This window comes from Phoxinus phoxinus (genome assembly GCF_949152265.1).
Source record: "Phoxinus phoxinus genome assembly, chromosome: 16".
Lineage (NCBI taxonomy): Eukaryota > Metazoa > Chordata > Actinopteri > Cypriniformes > Leuciscidae > Phoxinus > Phoxinus phoxinus.
The window spans coordinates 4,899,233-4,920,729 of NC_136891.1; the positions used below are offsets into that span (position 1 = coordinate 4,899,233).

At 37.6% G+C, this 21,497-nt stretch overlaps 2 protein-coding genes across 3 annotated transcripts; one reads left to right on the forward strand and one right to left on the reverse strand.

Moving 5' to 3' along the window:
• Positions 1 to 33: 33 nt before the first annotated feature.
• On the forward strand, positions 34 to 8,955 carry eif2b2 (eukaryotic translation initiation factor 2B, subunit 2 beta). The gene is made up of 8 exons (XM_079639246.1): positions 34 to 388; positions 1,140 to 1,260; positions 3,935 to 4,086; positions 4,887 to 5,050; positions 5,805 to 5,900; positions 6,069 to 6,206; positions 6,293 to 6,359; positions 8,667 to 8,955. The coding sequence occupies exons 1-8, from the start codon at positions 217 to 219 to the stop codon at positions 8,822 to 8,824; spliced, it is 1,068 nt and encodes a 355-aa protein (XP_079495372.1). The 5' UTR covers positions 34 to 216; the 3' UTR covers positions 8,825 to 8,955.
• On the reverse strand, positions 8,949 to 21,468 carry zc3h14 (zinc finger CCCH-type containing 14). Of its 2 annotated transcripts, none has more exons than XM_079639245.1 (17): positions 20,793 to 21,339; positions 20,639 to 20,681; positions 20,056 to 20,170; positions 19,216 to 19,256; positions 18,970 to 19,129; positions 17,822 to 18,140; positions 17,570 to 17,739; positions 17,356 to 17,453; positions 16,606 to 16,734; positions 16,437 to 16,514; positions 16,155 to 16,314; positions 14,056 to 14,255; positions 13,592 to 13,733; positions 10,637 to 10,773; positions 10,461 to 10,543; positions 9,236 to 9,342; positions 8,949 to 9,154 (listed from the first exon to the last, which is right to left on the reverse strand). In XM_079639245.1, the coding sequence occupies exons 3-17, from the start codon at positions 20,145 to 20,147 to the stop codon at positions 9,151 to 9,153; spliced, it is 1,920 nt and encodes a 639-aa protein (XP_079495371.1). In that variant the 5' UTR covers positions 20,148 to 20,170; positions 20,639 to 20,681; positions 20,793 to 21,339; the 3' UTR covers positions 8,949 to 9,150. The 2 variants fall into 2 exon arrangements, with proteins under 2 accessions (XP_079495371.1, XP_079495370.1); XM_079639244.1 differs by having other exon boundaries at positions 8,961 to 9,154; positions 21,173 to 21,468.
• Between the last annotated feature and the right edge of the window lie 29 nt (positions 21,469 to 21,497).

Genomic DNA, 21,497 nt, shown 5'->3' on the forward strand with positions numbered 1-21,497 from the left:
TAATATATGGGTATTGAGATGAAAGTGAGTGTTGATATGGATGGACGGTTGGTGGGGCTGTTACAACACAGTCCTGCTCGCCGCTAAACAGCAGAAGAAGAGCCGCTCGCGATCATGACCCGGAGGAGGTTCTTCTGTCTGGTTCCGTGAGGGTTCAAGCTGTCAGAAACCAAACAACTCGCTCTGAATCAGCGCTTTACTGAGACACAAGACAAAATGCCCGGCGCTGATAAAGAGACCGATCTGTCCGAGCGCATCGAGTCGTTTCTGTCCGAGCTGAAGCGCTGCGGGAGCGGGGCAGGATCTCTCCGGGGCTCCGCGGAAACTGCCCGAGAAACGAGCGCTTTACTCCGCAGAATCACCGCTCAGGCCCGCTGGAGCAACGCCGGTGAGTGAGAACCAGAACCAGAACCCGAACCCGTGCGCTGCACCAGATGCTGCTCGTACTTTTTATTTTATTTATTTCTGTTTTCTATGGCTGAGAACGGAAATATACAGGAAAAACATAATATCAACAGAAAAAAATATTAAATAATAATAAAAAATAAATAAAACAATCTTGCTGTCCTATGACTTCATTCATTGTGATTTTTTTAGATGTACAGGTGAAACTCGAAAAATTAGAATAACGTGCAAAAGTTAATTTATTTCAGTAATATCTACTGTCTAATATCTATTTTATTGTCCAAGTCGTTTTTTTTATTATTATTTTAATCTAAATTGTTTTTTATTTTAATATAACTTATTTATTTTAATCTTATTGTTTATTTATTTAAATATTTGTATGGTTTATTTAAAAAATAAATAATAATTAATTTATTTTAGTCTAATTTTTTCTAGTATTTATTTTTACATCTGTAAACTTTTCAGTAGACATCCTAGCACTCCCCTACCCCAGTTTGAAACCCCCTGGTTTAACGGGATCTTGAGTAATCACTAGAAATAAGAAGTGCATAAAACATCTCTTACATTTTTTAAAATTTTTATAATTTAATATTTTACTCTGTACAATGTAAGATCTGTTATATGTTTTTCCCCAATATCTGTTTGTCTTATGTTTGATGTTAAATGTCATTGTAAGCTTTTATGAAAGTTGAATAAAAGAACCGGATCTTGAGTTCTCTGGTGTCCTCTTTCAGGTGAGCTGATGGAAATCATCCGGAAGGAGGGCCGGCGGATGACAGCAGCCCAGCCGTCTGAGACCACCGTCGGGAACATGGTCCGCCGGGTGCTGAAGATTATTCGAGAAGAGTATGCGAGGTGAGACACTCAGGGATGTATCCAAAATATCCCATTTAACTTTATTCGCTCTTCCCTTCCACTTGAAGGAGTGAACTACAGACGTTGAAATGGTATGCATCATCTTTGGTATTCCTATACATGCTAACATGTTCTTTAAATATCACTCAGACAAACCAACAAACATGGCCATCCAATAAAGTGTCAGCATTTTGTCAACATGAATGACAGATATTATACCAATTTTTTTCCACTGGGAGTCACTGGAAAAATAATGCTTTTAGGTCTAATCGTTTTCCATCAATTTGAATTACTGAGTATTTCTTGATTTCCTTTTTGAAGTCGGTCTCTTTCGAAACTATCTTGTATTTTTTTAAGCTGCTTCGTCAAATCCTATCATCACAGTATCAGTGGAGATTACAGACTGTTAACTTTGCAGTATACGAATATTTGGAAAGATGCATGGCAGTGGTCACCATTTGCTTACATTAGGCCCCTATATTATAGTTGTCGGGACGGATTTCGCGGGAAACATACTTTCATAATTTGTCCGCGCATGTTTATGCATAGGCTATCTGTAAATAAAGGAAAGAAGGTCGGTCCACTACCAGTGGCGGCTTGTCCATAGGGGGCGCTGGGGCGCCGCCCCCATCAACATTTCAGAAATTAACATGTGTAAAAACATTATATTAAAATGTAATAATAAAAAATTAAAAAATAGTTTACTCATGTACCGGCTGGTAGTAAGAGCCTCAGAATTTAATAAAAACTGTCTTTAATCGATTAACTATTTACTATTTTCAATACGTTTCGTGGGCGAGGGACGCCGGACACATGGGTGTCTATGTGAGTACACAAATTCTCGGGCAGCATGTGACCTGAAGCTGGTCTCTGATTGGTTTCTTAAAGATCCTCCTCGGGGCGCAAGTCGTTGCGTCCCTGGCCAATCATAATTGGATACATGTTATTTTATCCAATCTGATTGGTTCTCGTCACCTGCCATTCAACTGTACGCGGCGAGAAATAACCTTGCTTGCTACTAGGCTGATCACTTTTTATTACGCAATGGCAGCAGTTAATCCAAATTCTGTTATTTATGTTCAAAAAAAACCTTTCTCAAGACTTTCGCTTGAAGAAAAAAAAAAAAAGATTAAGGATCTCGGACCGGAACAACCAGATGTACACATCCAGCAGCAGGCAAGTGACAGAGGACGACAATATCATTACAAACGGAGCTTTACGCGCGCTTGTTACGAGAAACGGAGCTGGCTGACTGGATGTGATGTTAGCAATGCCCTGTTTTGTTTTCCCTGTCTTCTTTTTCAAAGTGTGATTGTGGCTTACAGCTTATGAAACCCACAAAATCTAAATGTCATAAAGCTTTTCTGCTGAAGGAAGCATTAAGTGCTCTAATGTCCTGGAAGTCCAGTGTCAATGCAGCCGTCTACCAGGACATTTAGAGCACTTCATGCTTCCTTCAGCAGAAAAGCTTTATGAAGATGCTTTATGAAGATGAAGATGATTTTCAGCAGGATTTTCACCTGCCCACACTGCCAAAATAACCAAAACCTGGTTCAATGACCACGGGATTACTGTGTCACTACTACAGTGTGATTTCATGTAATATTCTAATTTAAAAAAAAAAATTTTGTGGGTTCCATAAGCTGTAAGTCATTATGTAAGCCATAATCATCAAAATTATAACAAATCAAGGCTTAAAATATCTCACTTTGCAAGCAATGAGCCTTTTTTTTTATAAAATTAGTTTCACATTTTAAGTTGAATTCCTAAAATAATTTAACTTTTCCATGATATTCTAATTTTTGGAAAGGGTCTGTATATAAAGGAGAGCAACATTATGTTCAAGTAGGAAACATGCTTTTTGTTACTACTTAGTTGGTCTGAAATAATAAAATAATACAAAGAGATCAAAATAGCTTTTTTGTTTCTGCTTTGTATTCCCCCCCCCCAAATTATAAAAAAAATGCGCCCCCCCAAAAATAATTATCACCAGCCGCCACTGTCCACTACTATATGCAACGTAACTTGAAGCCACAACAATTGATCCTCATTGAACTGAAAGCGAAAAGGGAAAGCGACAGTACCGGTAATAAAGTAGCCTACGAATCAACATCGTTTGCATAGCATCACATGTTAATGTTAGTAACAATGTCAATCTCTAAAAAGTTGGAATATTAGCCTATAAATTAAACCGCCTTACCATGTTGTAGTTTCCACCGTTATCTTATATGAATAGCAATTGCTATTTAATGTCAGCTAACCAAACTTTTGTGATGTTATATTTAAAACTATTGATTTATAAGCCACTTAGTTAGCACTTACCTCATGACATATTTTCAGATATTCGTCTTTCATTATTGTGAGTTTTGATGTTAGCGCGCACTGATAATAACAAGGCGGTCGTTTGAAACATCGAGTAAGTTACGTCAAACCATCAGATTCATCCGCGCCGAACCACAACTCGCATAATCACCAAAACAATATTCCTCCGCAATTAATTGCAGTTTATGCTTCAACCGCTAGATGGCCTAAAGTGACAGTTTAGCTTTGAGGTTAAACAATTTACAAGTATCAACATACAGGTTTATGAACGTGATATAGTGAGTAATGTGAATCATCAGAGATCACCCCTCTCTCTCTCTCTCTCTCTCTCTCTCTCTCTCTCTCTCCTCAGGTCCAGAGGCAGCAGCGAGGAGACGGATCAGCAGGAATCTCTGCACAAGCTGCTGACGTCTGGAGGATCCAGCGAGGACAACTTCAGACAGCACTTCCCTCATCTCAAAGCCAACGTCATCGAAGCCATCAACGAGCTGCTGACAGAACTGGGTGAGAATCCAGAACGAGCAAGCTTTTTGCTTTTTAGTGGAGAAACTACAGTCAAACCAAAAATTATTCAGACACCACCAGATATCATTTTTAAATTTTTTTTTATTGTGGGTGCAGGACACTATAGTTAATTTATGTAAGTGAGGATAACAAAATAAAGTAAACTGACATATTATACCCAAAAATTCTACCAGTAAAATGAATTAAAATTTGGGACCAAAAATGATTCAGACACTTTGACCTGACCACGTTTTGCTTATTTGTTTTTTCTTGAATTGCTAATGTGAACTTTTTACACCACAGACTGAACAAAATTAAGCTTGATAATTGGTTGAGCTAAATTGGTATTATCTAATTGTGTATTTAAAGTTAACAGCTGACAGATATTCAACATAATTCATTTGTGAGACAGTCTAACAGAAGGATGGACAAAACCAGTGATTTGATAACTCTCAGTTCTTGTCATATTTTATTACCATTTTCTAAACTATAGCGAATAAACTGTGATAATGTGAGAAATGTTGAAGGTGTCTGAACAAATTTTGGTTTGACTGTATATGTGACCCTGGATCATAAAACCAGTCACGGGTATATTTGTGGCAATAGCCAACAATACATTGTACGGGTCAAAATTATAAATTTTTCTTTTATGCCAGAAATCATCAGGATATTAAGTATAGATCATGTCCCATGCAGATATTTTGTACATTTCCTACGGTTAATATATAATATATAATACGGTTTTGTGGTCCAGGGTCACGTATGTTCTTGTAATGCTAAATATGATGGTGTGTTTTCAGAGGGCACCACAGACAACATCTCCATGCAGGCGCTGGAACACATCCACTCCAACGAGGTCATCATGACCATCGGCCGCTCCAGAACCGTGGAAGCTTTCCTGAAAGACGCGGCGCGGAAACGCAAATTCCACGTTATCGTTGCTGAGTGTGCGCCTTTCTGTCAGGCGAGTACATGCTTGTGTTCAGTGTGTTTTACTAAAGAACAAACACATCTCAGTCCTGGCAGATTTAATAATAGCAGAACAGACAGCCAAGAATTAACCACACTGTCATTATACTTTACAATAATCATCATTAAATATCATTATAAGATTATAATTATTAAATAATATTATTCAATATATTATTAAATATCAATTATTATAATTATTGACATAATAATTAGAATGTAATAATAAATCAACATTTTTATATATTATTATTATTATTATTAAGTCTTGTCATTAATAAAAAAATACAATAAAATTAAAATGCTTAATAATATTTGATTATATTTTATTGCCATTGTATTATATTTAATAATTTTTTAATAATTATTATTTAATAAATATTAAGATAAGAAGTAAAACCTTTATTTGTCCCACAATGGGGAAATTACGAATGAAAAATACAGCATTACATGAGGAGAAAAAGAATGTTTTTGTATCGTTATTAATAAATGCATAATATATTAAATTTTACTATATATTTTTTAATAATCACATTAAAAAAAAGAATGGTAATATCTAAAAATGATTTTTAATAATAGATTTATTTATACTATTAGTATTATTTATTTAAAAAAAAAGTTTTAAATGAAGGTTGTAATAGGTTAACTTATTTACGTTTTTTAAGCAAGTGTATTTGGTGGTGTTGTACATTTTCAGGACCTTGAAAATAACTCAACTAAACTCACATTAACTTCTTTTTGTCCATCAGGGGCATGAAATGGCCACGATTCTTTCCAAAGAGGACATCGAGACAACGGTCATCCCAGACGCCGCCATTTTCGCTGTAATGTCAAGAGTCAATAAGGTGAAATAAAGGATTGAAGCACCAACAGCATATCCAACATACAACCTAATTACATAGAAATATCATCACATACTTAAACCAGTATTATTTTGCTTCATGTTAGTCACACACAGCATTAGTCTCTTGATGAATGATTGGCACCTGGTAAATGAGGTGTGTGTTGTTCAGGTCATCATCGGCACACAGACGGTTCTGGCTAACGGGGGTCTGCGGGCTCTTAATGGCACACACACACTGGCTCTGGCTGCGAAGCATCACTCGACTCCTCTCATCGTGTGCGCTCCCATGTTCAAGCTCTCGCCACAGGTATCATATGTTATATATTATATGTTATATATCATGTTCAGTTCATAATATCCTGAACATGCTGATCTGTGTCTTTGTTGTTGTAGTTTCCGAATGAGGAGGACACGTTTCACAAATTTGTTTCACCACACGAAGTTCTCCCCTTCACTGAAGGTAATGTCACAGCATTTTACACATTCAATTGACCGTCCGCAAAGGCCCGCCCCCCTTAGTTACTGTCGCTATGTCCGACAAGCCACGCCGCTCTCACGCCACAACATGTTCTCACACAGTGAAAAATACACCGCGGAGCAGAGAGGACACTGACAGGACAGACCAGGTTACTTTTGATATTAAACAGTCTCACCTTTCAAATTTGGTCATTTTTTAAAAGAAATTTAAACAATAAATACCGTTTTGTGGCTCTTTAATGTGTCTGACAGATCGCTGTAGAGCATCAGTTAAAGCTGCTCGTGAACCGATCATCTCTTCCTTCTAGTTCATTTATAGCATCAAATAAACATGAATGAACATCAGGAGGAATGTTGTTTTAACCGCGGAAAGGCGTCAGTACACTCCGCTTCTCAAGTTCAAATCCTCCCTTGTTAATCTACTAACTACTTTGTCGGACAAAATGGCGGATGGCGAAGTATGATTGGTCAGATCACCTGTCAATCAAGCTCCCTTCTCAACTTACTTGTGCATCCTCGTTTCCTTTCCTCGCGTCTCAGCTCCACCCCTGTAGGATGCGAGGGAAGGAAATGAGGACGGAGGAATCGAATGAAAGCTTTTTTTATACATTGGAATACTTGATCACTTGAGCGTCACTCAAAAGATCTGTCCTTATATTGTATTAGTTTGGTTATTTAAAGGGCACCTATTATGACATTTAAAATGTTCCTAATGTTGTTTAGGGAGTCCCCAACAACAGTTTTACGTGCATGCAATGTCAAAAAACACTTTTGTTTTCGTATAATATGCATTTATTTTTACCTGATTTGTTCACCGACTCATTTTTCCAAACCCCTCCTTTGCGCGACGCTAATCTGCGATTGGTCAGATGACCCAACAGTGTTTACAGAGATAATACTTATTGTTTAACACGGAGTACAATGATGCTTTTATCAATTAAATCGTGTTATAATAATGATTATAGTCCACTGCTTTATAGTTTGTAGTAAAAAACTAAAAATAAGATAAAGAATTGAATGTTATGTTAGCGAGCATAGCCCAGAGTTCATATTGTAAAAGCACAATCAGTCTTTGTTTGCATTAGCCCGATGCATAAACATAACGTTTTTACAAAAAAATAAAAAATAAAATGCAGTTACGTTACTACGAGGTATTATTCTATTCTTATAGAGACAACTCCGAAAACAACGACAAACACTTCACATATCTCAATACAATTGCCATTGAAGACCTAGAAGCTAAACGGTGCTTACACAACAAACAAAATAATAATTAAGCATGCTACATAAAACATAAAGGCAACAATTATTAATAACACTTACAGGTTGTGATACGGAGGAGGAAGCTGATGCAAATACACTTGGAAATGAACCTTCCTTCAATATCAGCCAGCTCGCGAATCCAAGTTTGATTGCATTTAAGTTGGTAAAGCAATCGTCTTCAAAATGGCGCGAACAAAGCACAAGGCTCGGACTATACTTCTGTGGTATAGTTATATGAATTGTAGCCACTTAGTCTTCAAATGCTCCTCCTTGGGCAGATGAAAAAAGTTGGCTTTTGAGTCGCACTTCAGAACACAGCGTCTCGTCGCCATGATATTTTCCCTGGCCTTGGAGCGCAATAAGTGGGCGTATCGTATTCAAATAACTTGACAAGTTGACGTCATCTAGTCAGAGAAAAAGCTTCGGTCTTCTAACGATTCATAAAAATGACTCAGTCGACTCTTACTTTTGAAAGACAATAACTTTATATACGGTGCACTTTCATATTTCAAACTTTGCAGGATGTTTTTGTTCACTTAGATCTATGTTACACACTACATGAAAGGTCAATTTCAAAATTCCATAAAAGGGTGCCCTTTAAGAAATTCACAAATAATAATAAAGCAAGATACCCTGTTGAAATATGTGAGATGTGTGGTTTAAATAAACTGCAAAGGTAAAGTATAAATTAAAACTATTGTGACTGATGTGAAGGGGGAGGAGAATTTATACGTGCGTCACGTTTAGTCAAAGCTCTTCCGCAAAGGAAACGCCGGTGTATCCTCGCTCATGACTCAAGGAAGCCTCACGAGGAGATGAGGGATATTGAGAAGCACCCAGAGTTTCGAAAAGCTTTGTTTCTCCCACCACTACATTTAAAGCATACTATACTAGTTCAGCCACAAAAAAAAAGTGCATACTTTAATAGCATAAAGACCTTTTAAAATAGCATCTTATGGCCTCTTTAATAATGCCGTTTCTATTAAGATGGTGAATAATATATCTGAAATTAAATTTGTGTTTCCAGGTGAGATCCTATCTAAGGTCAACGCTCACTGTCCGGTATTCGACTACGTCCCTCCCGAACTCATCACACTGTTCATCTCAAACATCGGTGGAAACGCTCCGTCGTACATTTACCGTTTGATGAGTGAACTTTACCACCCTGAAGATCATGAACTTTAGTCTGGAAAATAAAGAAATCTGACTCGCATGTTTGTCACACTTTGGCTTTCTAAACTCCTGAGATGAGTGTGTAAATAATATTTAAGTTAAACCCACACTGTAATATGTTTATAAAGTAAAGACAGCATTCACGTGTGTGTGTATTGTTAACATTTAATACACCAAAGATATTCTGCAAACAGTTTACAGAAAGTTGCATTTTATAAAATTTATTTTTTAAAAATGAATCAAAAAAATGTGAAAGCACAAAACAAAGATGTTCAGAATGATGTCAGAAGAGACGCTCTGCATGATGAGTCTGCATGATCTCAGTCGTGATGAGTCGCTCAACTGGTGGTGGAAGAAGAAACAGAAGTGTTACAGAAGTTTGATTCAAACGCTTCACTGCAGTCACATGTGAGTCTGCTGTACCTGCTCTGTGTTTTGGTCCATTTCAGAGCACTTCTGGGCGGCACTGCCACAGCGGGATGGTAGAAAGTACAGTCCGCTCGCTTACACTGCGCCGCAAATCTACACGGCTGCAAAACAAACATCAAGGGATTTGAGCAAATTAATAAATGCATAAGTCAAAATGCATTAAAACAAGATAAAAAAAAATTACATTTGGAATAACATGCTCACGATAAGTTAACGGTGTCAATCTTGATTTTATGTTGACTCAAGTATCAGGTAAAGTTTGGAATAATAGATTTTTTTTTTAACAGGAACTAACAATACCTCTATAGCATTTATTAATCTTAATTTACTAATACATTAAGATCCAAAGTTGTACCTGTTAACAATAATAACGTTATTAACACTAATAAATGCAGTAAAAATATATTGTCCATTGCTACTTTGCTAGTTAATGCATTAACTAATGTTAACAAAAGACCTTATTGTAAAGTGTTGCACGAAGAAGTCTCTTCTGCTCACCAAGACTGCATTTATTTGATCAAATACAGTAAAACAGGATTATTGTGAACTATTATTACAATTTAAATGACCGGTTTCTATTTGCATATATTTGAATATGAATTTTCAGCATTATTACTTCAATCTTCAGAGTCACATGATCCTTCAGAAATCATTCTAATATGTGACCCTGGACCACAAAACCAGTCACATGGGTAATTTTTTAAAATTGAGATTTATACATAATCTGAAAGCTGAATAAATAAGCTTTCTATTGATGTATGATTTGTTATAATAGGAGAATATTCGGCCGAGATATTAGAAAATCTGGAATCTGAGGGTGCAAAAAAATCGAAACATTCAGAAAATCGGCTTTAAAGTTGTCCATTTATGTTCGCGATTGTGCTGCATTCACTCACAAAAATACATGTTTTATATATTTATGGTAGGAAATTTACAAAATATCTTCATGGAACATCTTTCCTTGATATCCTGATGATTTCTGGCATAATTTTTTTTTTTTAAATTTTGACCCATACAATGTATTGTTGGCTATTGCCACAAATATACCCGTGCGACTCGTGACTGGTTTTGTGATCCAGGGTCACATGTGTAAATGTCTACATCAAATTTCAGCTTTATCTAAGTTTGTTTCTCACTGACACGGTTTATGATGTGGAGTTGAACAACTTCAAGAGTCAAACACATCCCTCAAAGCGAAACAGGCTGATGTAAAACTCACTTTAGGGTGGTAGAACGGACACTCCGGCTTTTTACACTCTGGGAAGAAACGGCACACACTGCTGGCCTGAGCTGGAGCTGGAGCTACAGGGTCAAAGGTCACAAGGTCAAATGTTAGCGGCTGTATCAAAGTGCCATTTTAGACGCACTCCCGTGTATTTGATCCGTCTTACACACCTGCTCTTGGAGGGTTGCCGTTGGCTCTTCGGCTGACGTGTGTGAACGGACAGTCTGCTTTGGAGCACTTCGCATCGAACTTACAGTTTGGATGAATAAACAGACACTTGTCTGCAAATTTACAGTTAGGAAACAATCTGCAACAGAACCAAAAAACAACATTAACATCCGGTCACTGCATTTAAACGACCAGTTGTTCTTAAGGAGGCCTGTACTAGGATATAATGAATTTAATGTACAAGAAACTCGAAAAATGTTAATTTATTTCAGTAATTCAACTTAAAAGGTGAAACTAATATATTATATAGACTCATTACATGCAAAGTGGGATATTTCAAGACTTTTTTTGTAATAATTTTGATGATTATGGCTTACAGCTTATGCAAACCTTTTCACAATATTCTAATTTTGAATTTGGGGTTTTCATAAGCTGTAAGCCATAATTATCAAAATTATTACAAAAAAAGTCTTGAAATATCCCACTTGGCATGTAATGAGTAAGGAATAATTGACTTCAGGCCGTTGAATTATTAGAAAAATAATGCACACCGCCCTGAAAATAATTCAACGGCCTGAAGTCAATTATTCCGCTTATACTACAGTTGCCACACCTCGAAATATTGTTCAGATGATGTATTTCAAGACGTTTGTAAAGTTTTTGTCATTAAAACGCTCTTGTATGCGGGACTAATTCCTTGCGCATCTAAACTGCATGCTCCGTTGCTAATTCCAAAACGTCATTTTAGAGTTAGTAACGGAGGTTTGAGCCGCTGATAGCAGACTAAAGGCCACTTAATGCTGGACACACACGTAACGACTAGAAACATTCTCTGACTGTGAATGCAGCAGATTTTAAACACCGCTGTGAACACAGACTGAACGCGCTGAACACGCGTGCATGCAGATAAGTATCAAATTACATTCATAACCGGCCTAACAGTAAGTGTGTCCCCGGCTTTATGCAGTTATTAATGCAGTTATGAGAGAGAAAGAAGCATTCGCGTCAATATTATTATTTATTTATTTATTTATTCAATTCGTTTTAATTAATTCGTTCATTCTTTTTTTTTTCTATTAGTGACAGACTAGCCTAATAAATGAAACACAAAGCCCTTTTAACAAGTATAGGCCAATCAATAATTTTTTATTTGTTATATTATCTGCAGCAGGACTATCAATTTATTGAAATATTATTTTTAATTTTCTATTGATTATATATAGCCTAGGACTATATAGGCTATATACTTCATTTATTAAAATTAAACTGCATGTTTCCATTGATTGTGAAGTTAGACATTGAAAATCACAGATCAAGCGCAATGGGGCTGCAGTTTTCTTGTTATGAATTGTATCCTATTTTCCGTTATTACAGTTGACTACGCGAAGTGATATGGAACTGTAATACGGTTAAGACCTGCCGGAACTACTTTAGCCGTGCGGTTCCCTGAATATAATTGCACACCTCAGAACGTTCGTCAACCAATCAGATTCAAGCATTCAACGGCCCTGTAGTATAAGTCTATATAATATATTAGTTTCACCTTTTAAGTTGAATTACTGAAATAAATGAACTTTTGCACGATATTCACATTTTTCGAGTTTTATATCTAATGAGTGATTATAATCAGTGGATGAATCAATATTTTTCCTTCTAAATATCAAATGAGTTGAATGACTTCTCTAAGCTTATGAGATTTTTCTGATGAGATCCGGCTTCCAGAGATGAAATATGGACTCGATTTGTGTTTGAGAAAGGTCTTCAACATGTGTTAAAAACACACGTATCTGTTCTTCTAGCTCACCATGACAGCTATATAGGTCACTAGGGTCATTGGAAGCACTTCATAACTTTACGGTTCTATATTAAAGTGTCCTCTCACTGAGAGAAAAAATATGTTATCTGGATGTTTTGGGAAGTCTCCTGTTGATAGTTAGAGAGCCCGACCAAATCCAACCTTGAAGAAGCTGAGTGTCTGTGTGTGTGTGTGTGTGTGTTAGTCTTCTTGGTTACAAGTTATGGAACAACTGGCATTATTGGAGATTGACAGACTTGTTTTCTTCACAAGCTGGCACCTAGACACACAGTCTTGTGACCTCGGAGGGCCACTCATACCTAACTCAACGCACAGACTATGGAGATGTGCTAATGCCTATCACTCCATGTGTTTATCTATTTCTTAGCCAATCAGAATCCTTCACCCTGAAGCAATGAAGTAGCTTAGACCTTGGTGAAGGGTATAAATACTGAGATTGTTGTAAATGAGTCTTGAAGCTGACTTCTGCCTGATGAAACAGCAAACTATCTTCAGTAAAAAATGTCTTGTCTTAAATTGACTGCACTTTTAACTCCCGGTCTTCATTAATCATATCTAGTCCTTGGGTCCTTGACTGTAAATCCTCTAATAGTTCAATCACGTTTCTTGGAGGACGTTCACACGTCACAGTCTCAGCGCTCAAGGCATTAGATGCTGAAAGGGTCTTGAAATATATTGTTCAAGGCAGTGGATTTGATTTAAAAGCTCACTGAATGTGCTGGCAGTCCAGTGGTTATTGTTCAAGCGAACCGGACTAAAGCGGTCTAGAAGACAATATTCCTCATTTAAATAATTCCCGGCTAAGGCACATGCAAAATAAAAGGGCGGGGCCTGGTGGAGTTGTTACCGGTAGTTGTGTAAACTGGCAGTTATGGTAAGGGGCGTGAAATTTCCAAACATGGTGGAAGCGGCTGACCAATCACAACACACTGGTCCAGTCGACCAATCAGAGCACATTATGCTTTTCAGAAGGAGGGGCTTTATAGAGACAGGAACTACACAGAGCTTTACTGACAGACTGGGAAGAGGGGTGCTGCAAAAATGTCAAATATTTGAACATTTAAGCATTTAAGCATTGAAACCTATTCTAGTAGAGCCTAAAAACAAAATCAAGACTTTGTAAAAGGGCCTCTTTTCTCACTTGCACTGTGTGTTGGGGTGATGGTACAAACACTCATCTCCGCTCTTGCACGCAGGCCAGAACTTGCAGCGTTCTGGAAGTTTCTGCCGTTTAGCCTGAACCGGCTCTGTGTCCATGTCCTCCACCTCATCCACCTCTCCATCTGCAGGAGAAAGACAGAATGAGGGTGAGCAGGGCACAAAGTGGAGAGGAGTGTTGACTACAGCTGGAGTAAATGAGTCATGTGACTACATCACAAGAATGGTCTGGGTTTAGTATTAAATTGAAACGGGCATAATGTCCATTACCATTATTTAATAACCCTAACATGTAACTGATTTACAAAAACAGACATTCCTTCATGGTTGTGCAATATAAAACATTTAATGGGTTACATTTTCCAGAAAAAATAACCACATTGTGATATACACTGTTATTGCTGTACAAGATACAAGATCCCTAAAACATGAGTATCTTCATCTTACCGCCAGCGTTTAGAAAGTCAGTGCCGAGTCTGAGGTGGATGTCAGGTTTGGGTCTGGAATTTTCCGGAAGGTCAGAGGTCGTGTTGAACTCGTCCTCAGGCTCCATCTCCTGATCTGTGCGGTTGGCTAACGGACTGGGAACTCCATCCAATGTCACGATAAACTTCGGACTTGAGCCACCCGCAACCTCCGCTTTCTCTCTGTGCGGGAAGAGAACCGGATATGAGCATTTACACTACCGTCATAACGATTTCTCTTTATAGGAAATTAATACTTTATTCAGTAAGGATGCTTAAAACTGATCAAAAGATACAGTCAAATAAATACTAATGCAAAAAAAAAAAAAAAAAAACTCTTCTGAACTTACTAACCATTAAATAATCCTGAAAAATATATATATATAATGGTTTCTTTCACAAAACCATTAAGCAACACAACTGTTTTCCACATTGATAATACTAGTAAATGATTCTTGAGCAGCAAATCATCATATTAGAGTGATTTCTGAAGGATCATGTGACACTGAAGACTGGAGTAATGATGCTGAAAATTCAGCTTTGATCACAGGAATAAATAACATTTTTAAATATATTCAAAAAGAAAACATTTATTGTAAATTGTGATCATATTTTGCAATATTACTATGTTTAATCAAATATATGCAGCCTTGGTGAGCAGACGAGACTTCTTTCTACATTAAAAAAATATTACCAAACTCAAATCTTTTGAACAATACTGTATATTAGGGGTGTTGAAAATTGTTTCGTGGATGATTCTGCATCGATGCAGTAATAGACCATAATCAATTATTGCTAGCCTACAGACGTTTCTCTGACGTCATTCATCACATACTGGCGGAAGGAGGAGAAACACAAAAGCGAGTAATAAAAAAGGCACCCACTATTTTAACATTAACAGTGTGTGAGCGTGTGCATGTGTGCGCGTGAGCGTTATTGTCATTTAAAGGAGAACTCCGGTGCAAAATGAACCTTTGGTCTAATTACACATTGTTACCTAGTCAACCGTTATCTGAGATTTGTTTTCATGATTATCGAATGTAAATAGTTTTATCTCTAAAAACAGTTTAGCCTATAACGCTAGTATATGGGGCATGGAGTAATGACAAATAAAAATCGCTTGTTAATACCACTAACAAGGCTCAAAATAGCCCCACACTAACACGGTAGCATAAAGAGGGTCCCTACCTTCAAACCGAAGCATTGAGAACTTTGACAGTGTCCAGACAGTTTAATAAGAAGATATTTTATACATACAGTCAACTTCACGTATATAAGCAGAATCCATCTTGGAAAAACAGACTCTATCAATCGATCTACGAACCACCGATCCAAATGCGCTGAACTGTGTAGAATCTCATATGGTCCAGCGCATTTGGATCGGTGGTTCGTAGATCGATTGATAGAGTCTGTTTTTCCAAGATGGATTCTGCTTGTATACGTGAAGTTGACTGTATGTATAAAATATCTTCTTATTAAACTGTCTGGACACTGTCAAAGTTCTCAATGCTTCGGTTTGCATGTAGGGACCCTCATTATGCTACCGTGTTAGTGTGGGGCTATTTTGAGCCTTGTTAGTGGTATTAACAAGCGATTTTTATTTGTCATTACTCCATGCCCCATATACTAGCGTTATAGGCTAAACTGTTTTTAGAGATAAAACTATTTACATTCGATAATCATGAAAACAAATCTCAGATAACGGTTGACTAGGTAACAATGTGTAATTAGACCAAAGGTTCATTTTGCACCGGAGTTCTCCTTTAAGTAAACTACTTTTCATGCGCTTTTAGTAGTGTTTATTAATGTTCCTGTCGTCTGCTGTTCAGACTTAAGTGTTGTTGGACTACATTCAGGGAGTGTACTTTCTTGGAGAGGATAAAATAAAAAGGGGAGTTCATATATCTGACTGCTTGTATTCAATGACGAAATAGCCATGAGTAGTAATATTGCAACGCATCGTGATATCAAATCAAGACATGATAATCGAATCGTGAGACCAGTGACGCTTCACACCCCTACTGTATATGGATAAAAATATGGACCAAAATGTTGTTTTTGATTGAAACCTGTCTGTCATACCTGGCCTGCACCATTCGGGATGTGGTGGGCGGGTCTTCATTCTGATTGACAGGAGTAAGCCTGCTCCTGACTGGTGGAGTCTGTTCCAGCTCTGGTTTCCTCATGATGAATGAACGCGAGTCCAAGGCCTTGACTCTCGCCGCCTCTAAGACCTGCAGCTCTGAATCAAAACAACCACAGTATTGAGTTAGTTCAATACTGGTCAAAGTTTTGGGGTTGGTAAGATTTTTTTATGTTTTGGAATTTGCCATTAAGAGGTCAAAATGAGGCCATCTCTCTCACCGTAATCACTGAGCTGCTCTCGGCTGTCCTCGTCTGGAAGCTCCAACTGCAGACGAGATGCTAAAGGTCTGGATTGGGCTGCAAAACACAGAAGAGAAAGAAATGTGTACCGTAGTCTGATTTCTAGTTCCTTCAGACGACACATTATTTCGCAACAGATTTAACTCACTATTTTGCGGCGTTTCCTGGGGAATGAGAGCGTGCAGGTGCTCCTGGACCAATCGGATTGCAGCATTACTCATCTCGTCATTGGCTGAACGTGTCCGTGGCGCTACAGGGACCGTCTGCCGCTGGGGAACTGGACATGAGAATATAGACCAAAGTTACATTAACTAAACCATTTCTGTTAATTGAAATAAATTAAATATAACTATTAGATATAATTATTTAAATGAGAAACATTGTGACGTGTTCGTTCTCGAAAAAAACCTCAGGGAGTTCAGAAACAGTGCGCACTGATATTGAGAATAACTCCCTTTAGACTGACTTTGTGCTTTGGAACTTTTTTCATGATCAAACAGCAACATTACACACTAAAGAAAGTTGAGCATGTAAAAAGTATAATAGGTATAATAAACAAATGAGAAAAGTTACCTTGGCAAATAACTGAAATAGGTTATAACACTAAAATTACAAATGGAAAATATATACAAATTAAAACTGAAATAAAAATAAATTAAAACCTAAATATTAGACAAAAGTTATAAATACCGGTATGTAAAAAGCCAATTCAAAATATTATTATATAAATAATAACTGATACAGACAGATCGACTCTCAAATATTGAAGTCAATAGGTCATGTTTCAATTCAATATTTAATAAATGCACGGTTAAGTTAAAACAACTGTTGTCTGTGTGAGGATCCTATTGGAATTGCTGTTTATTATTAATTGTAATATTAAACGCAAATGTTGAACCTGTGTATGTAGTAGTCTTGCTGATGGATTGCTGAGCTTCTGAGATTGCTTTGAGGATGAGATTTTTGTTGGCTTGTTTGGCTGGTGGGAGAGAAGGCCTGCGAAATACACACAATACACCATTTTTTTTAGGACCAAATCAATCTTGGCAATAATATCCCAAAACACCCTTATTTCAAAAATGTCTTTTCCATTATTTCAGAGAGGGACGTACTTGCGCTCAGGTTTCGATGGCAGAGACACTTTGCTGGCCATACCGTAGTCCTCCTCATCTTCATCCTCCTCCTCATCCAGATCGTCAGCCTCCTGCCCGCGGTGGTCATGACCTCTGTGAACCCGAACCACTGAACTGGCCATGGGCGCCTTTCGTTTCCGGTACAAATCCTGCCAGCAGAATGACAATCATTGAGGTGATGGTATCAGAGAAGGACTGAACGGATGTTTCAATTAATCAAAATTCCCTCACCCTGCTGCTCTCTGCTGAGCCCCTGTAGCCCCGCTCATGGCTGGACCCTGACCTCTCCTGACCTCTCGTGACGTCTGTGGATCTGTAAGCGTCCGCCGTCCGCCTGGAAGAATCCACCGCTGGCCGAGGCCTCTCTGCTGTCGATCGGCTGTATAAAGCCTGTGTGTGACCCGAGGTCAAGCTCTGCTCCAGGGGGTCGTAGCCAATGAGGTCATCGTCCAGGTCAGGCTTGATGTCAATCACAGCTTCAGCCGATGCCTCCATCAGCGGTTTGACAGCGGATGTGAGTCTGGAGGTTCTTTCAGAAGAGCCTCTCCTACTACAGTGAGTTTGTAATAAAGGGTTATCATGATTAAGTCAAATTTAAAAAATAAAAAAAGAGGAAAAAACTGGCATGCAGATGCAGTGATACTGATAACATTTTTATTACTCAACATGTGAGAGAGGTATTTTATTGAACAGATATGTAGCTCTCTAACAGAGTTGACTGTAAAGCATTATCTATTGAGAAGGGTCATTTCATTATGGTTGTGCTGGAATTTATTTTCAAGGAAATACCGTGTCTATTAATAGCTAAAGCTACAGTAACATCTTAAGCTAGAGATCCTTTCCATCTAAACTGGTTATATATATTAAGCCGAGTACTGAATGTTAGCAGCAGGATAACCATATTCATCCGCACAGTCACACAGAGCCGAAGCACAACCAAAACAATGTTCTTCCACAAAATACATGCAGTTTTTTTTGTAACAGCTAGAAGGCCAAAAGTTGCACAGGTTACATTTAAAATAATATTGTATTAATCGTAGTAATAGAAATATTTTAATATAACTGTTAAATTCCAATACTAATATTTATGTCTAAATTTCTTCATTTTCAAATGGTGACCCATCAAGCTTTTATTTTGATGGGTTGCCAAAAAATAAAAATATGCCCTGCCAGTTTCAGAATGATGAGCGGCACTGTGTGTTAATTCACATATATGCAGTTTGAAACAGGAAGTGCATATATCATGTAAGTAAATCTCAGGCTGTGTAATTTGACAATCCCACTAAGCCATGTCCCGATATCAATTTTATTTTGACATATCGTGCAGCCCGAGGTCAAATTCACAGTGATTTGCTGATCCACTCATGAGAATGAAATACCTGGCGCGGTTCTCGTGTGCGGAGCTCGAGACGCGTCCCTCCACCTTATCAGAGCGCGAGCTGGAAACGGCGAGGGCGCGAGGCTCCGCCCCCCTCCTTTTGCTTTCTAATGGGATGCTGGTCTCGGAGTGCACAACGGGAGGACTGACAGATGTGGGCTCTGCAAAAGAAAAAAGTTTAAGTAAAAATCAGATGCAACTAGTCACATGATGTGAGTGTTAACAACGTCTCCAACATGAATCATACCAACTGCAACCGATCTCAGCTTCTCCAGAACACCATGTAACCTACAATACACACAAAGAGCATTTTAGTATTTATTTTTTAATCTCTGCTTTACTGGGTTTAAAGCAACACCAAGGAACTTTTCCTCTGCGGTCGCCCTACAGGTTGGATGCGGAATTGTCCATTACCGCTGTCGTAAATAATTTAGCCTACCGCAGCCTACCGTCGCACGCACGCTCGCTGTTTATCCAGCACCGGCTTTGGAATGAACATCTCCACAGACACGGTAGAGTATGTTGCATGATTTTATGAAAGTATGATGTATTGAGACATCAGAAACGAAGTAAAACAAAATAATGACTATTGTAACGCTTGGCGTAAAGCAAGTCAAATTTGTAGTTTCTTATGTCTCATTAGAACTACAGAAACGCGACCCGATCCGGCAAACTTACATAGTGCGGTTATAGCAGATATAGGGCCGCAAAGCAGAGGCAGACGTGCCTTTTACGACTTGATGAACGGCTGAAACGATTTTGGATACATTATTTTAATTTAAAAAAATCTTCCTTAGTGTTGCTTTAAGCAGCACAACTGTTTTCAACATTGACAATAATCAGAAATGTTTATTGAGCAGCAAATCAGCATATTAGAATGATTTCTGATCACGTGACACTGAAGACTGGAGTAATGATCCTGAAAATTCAGCTTTGATCAGGAATAAAATACACTTTAAAATATATTCAAATAATTTTTTTTTTTACTGTAGTTTTGATGAGTCTTGGTGAGCAAAAGAGACTTCTTTCAAAAATAAAAGTCTTACACACCAAACATCCCAATCTAGAGAGGGTAACTTTCACTTACCATACAGTGAACTTGATGGTATTGTTTCCGAGAAACAAGGACAGATCGTCCGCCATTTGCTGCGGGTTCTTCTTATTGGCCACCATGACCATGATGTAATCCGGAAGCTCCTCGTCTGACAGAGACAAACAGTAAAGTGTTTCATCCAGTGAACCATCATATTAAACAGTTTAACACAGTTGAATACAACATAATTTATTTACACATGCATGAATATGGAAGAATTTACTGCTAACCTAACCCTGATTAATGATGATCACAACTAATTGTGTATTTATTTCATTTGTTTAAATGTAGTTACTGCTTTCTTATTTTGCTTGTTTATTTACACTATTGTTATTTGACATTGCAGAATATCTCTTTGCAATACAAATATAAAGTTTCTGTCATTCCAGTCAAGGACGTACAAGAGTGAAAATGTAAGTGTCACTTCGATCTAATTCTCTAGAAAACTTACTGAGCTTCCTGTTTTGCAGACAAGATTTTCCTGTTACAGTTTTCTGGAGCAAACACTACAAATAATAACTAATGACAACACAATACAGTTGATCAAAACTAGATCCTGTTGATCTGGACTTCTTACCCACATAAGCGCCAAGCTCCTGCAACTTTCCTTTGATTGCGGCCTGAAAAACATTAGATTACATTATTACAAGAGAAGATGATTACTAAATATAAAACTTTGTCTGCACTGATACATTAGACAAATACAGACAGACAAATAATACTAAACTAACCTTGACAAAGCACTGGGGTGGTGCTATTGTACAAGTGACGCCATCACATTACAATAACTTGGCACTTTAAAATATATCATGGTAAATAAGCTCATTTAACAGTATTTACATGGTACTCCCAAGTCACAACGTCCTTCAAATAACACTATGGTACTTAGTGAAGATATGTTATCAAAACACACACCCGAACAAACTCTTTACTCTATTTTAAAATACAGAAAACATCCCAAACACGTTGAATAAAAGAGAAACGGTGATAAAAGACAAAAAAACGAGCAATAACGAACACACGCACTTAACAGCAAACATACATTGAAACAACTGTTAGGTAAGCTAGCATGCTAAACAGCGCAGAATTCAACGCGTTGTAAAGTGTTTACCCTTATTTTCTTGCTAATCTCCGTTCCGATCTCCATATTTGTTTGGTGTGTTGCTTTACTTCTGATTAAGATAGTATTGAAACTAATAGAACATAGAGAAATAAGAAAGAGGAAGAGTTTTGCTGTTGCTAGGCCTCGCGTCCGGCTTGTCTATTCATACTGCGCATGCGCAGCCCAATCAGCTCGACAGAATAATATTTTTTAAATATGTATTCATTTTTATTAATTAATTACAATATGAACAAATTTGTGAGTGAGCGAAAGCTACACTAACACACTCAGATGTGTTTTTGGGCACTTTTGTTTTGAATCACCCTCTTTTGAT

Excerpts from the sequence above, each read along its gene's own strand:
- eif2b2 (XM_079639246.1), top strand. The coding sequence starts at position 217 with ATGCCCGGCGCTGATAAAGAGACCGATCTGTCCGAGCGCATCGAGTCG. Across the intron at positions 389-1,139 it reads GGCCCGCTGGAGCAACGCCG|GTGAGCTGATGGAAATCATC; the intron begins GTGAGTGAGAAC and ends GTCCTCTTTCAG. Across the intron at positions 5,901-6,068 it reads TAATGTCAAGAGTCAATAAG|GTCATCATCGGCACACAGAC; the intron begins GTGAAATAAAGG and ends TGTGTTGTTCAG.
- zc3h14 (XM_079639244.1), bottom strand. The coding sequence starts at position 21,208 with ATGGAGATCGGAACGGAGATTAGCAAGAAAATAAGG. Across the intron at positions 19,257-20,055 it reads ACCATCAAGTTCACTGTATG|GTTACATGGTGTTCTGGAGA; the intron begins GTAAGTGAAAGT and ends TGTGTATTGTAG. Across the intron at positions 16,315-16,436 it reads AGAGCAGCTCAGTGATTACG|AGCTGCAGGTCTTAGAGGCG; the intron begins GTGAGAGAGATG and ends GTTTTGATTCAG.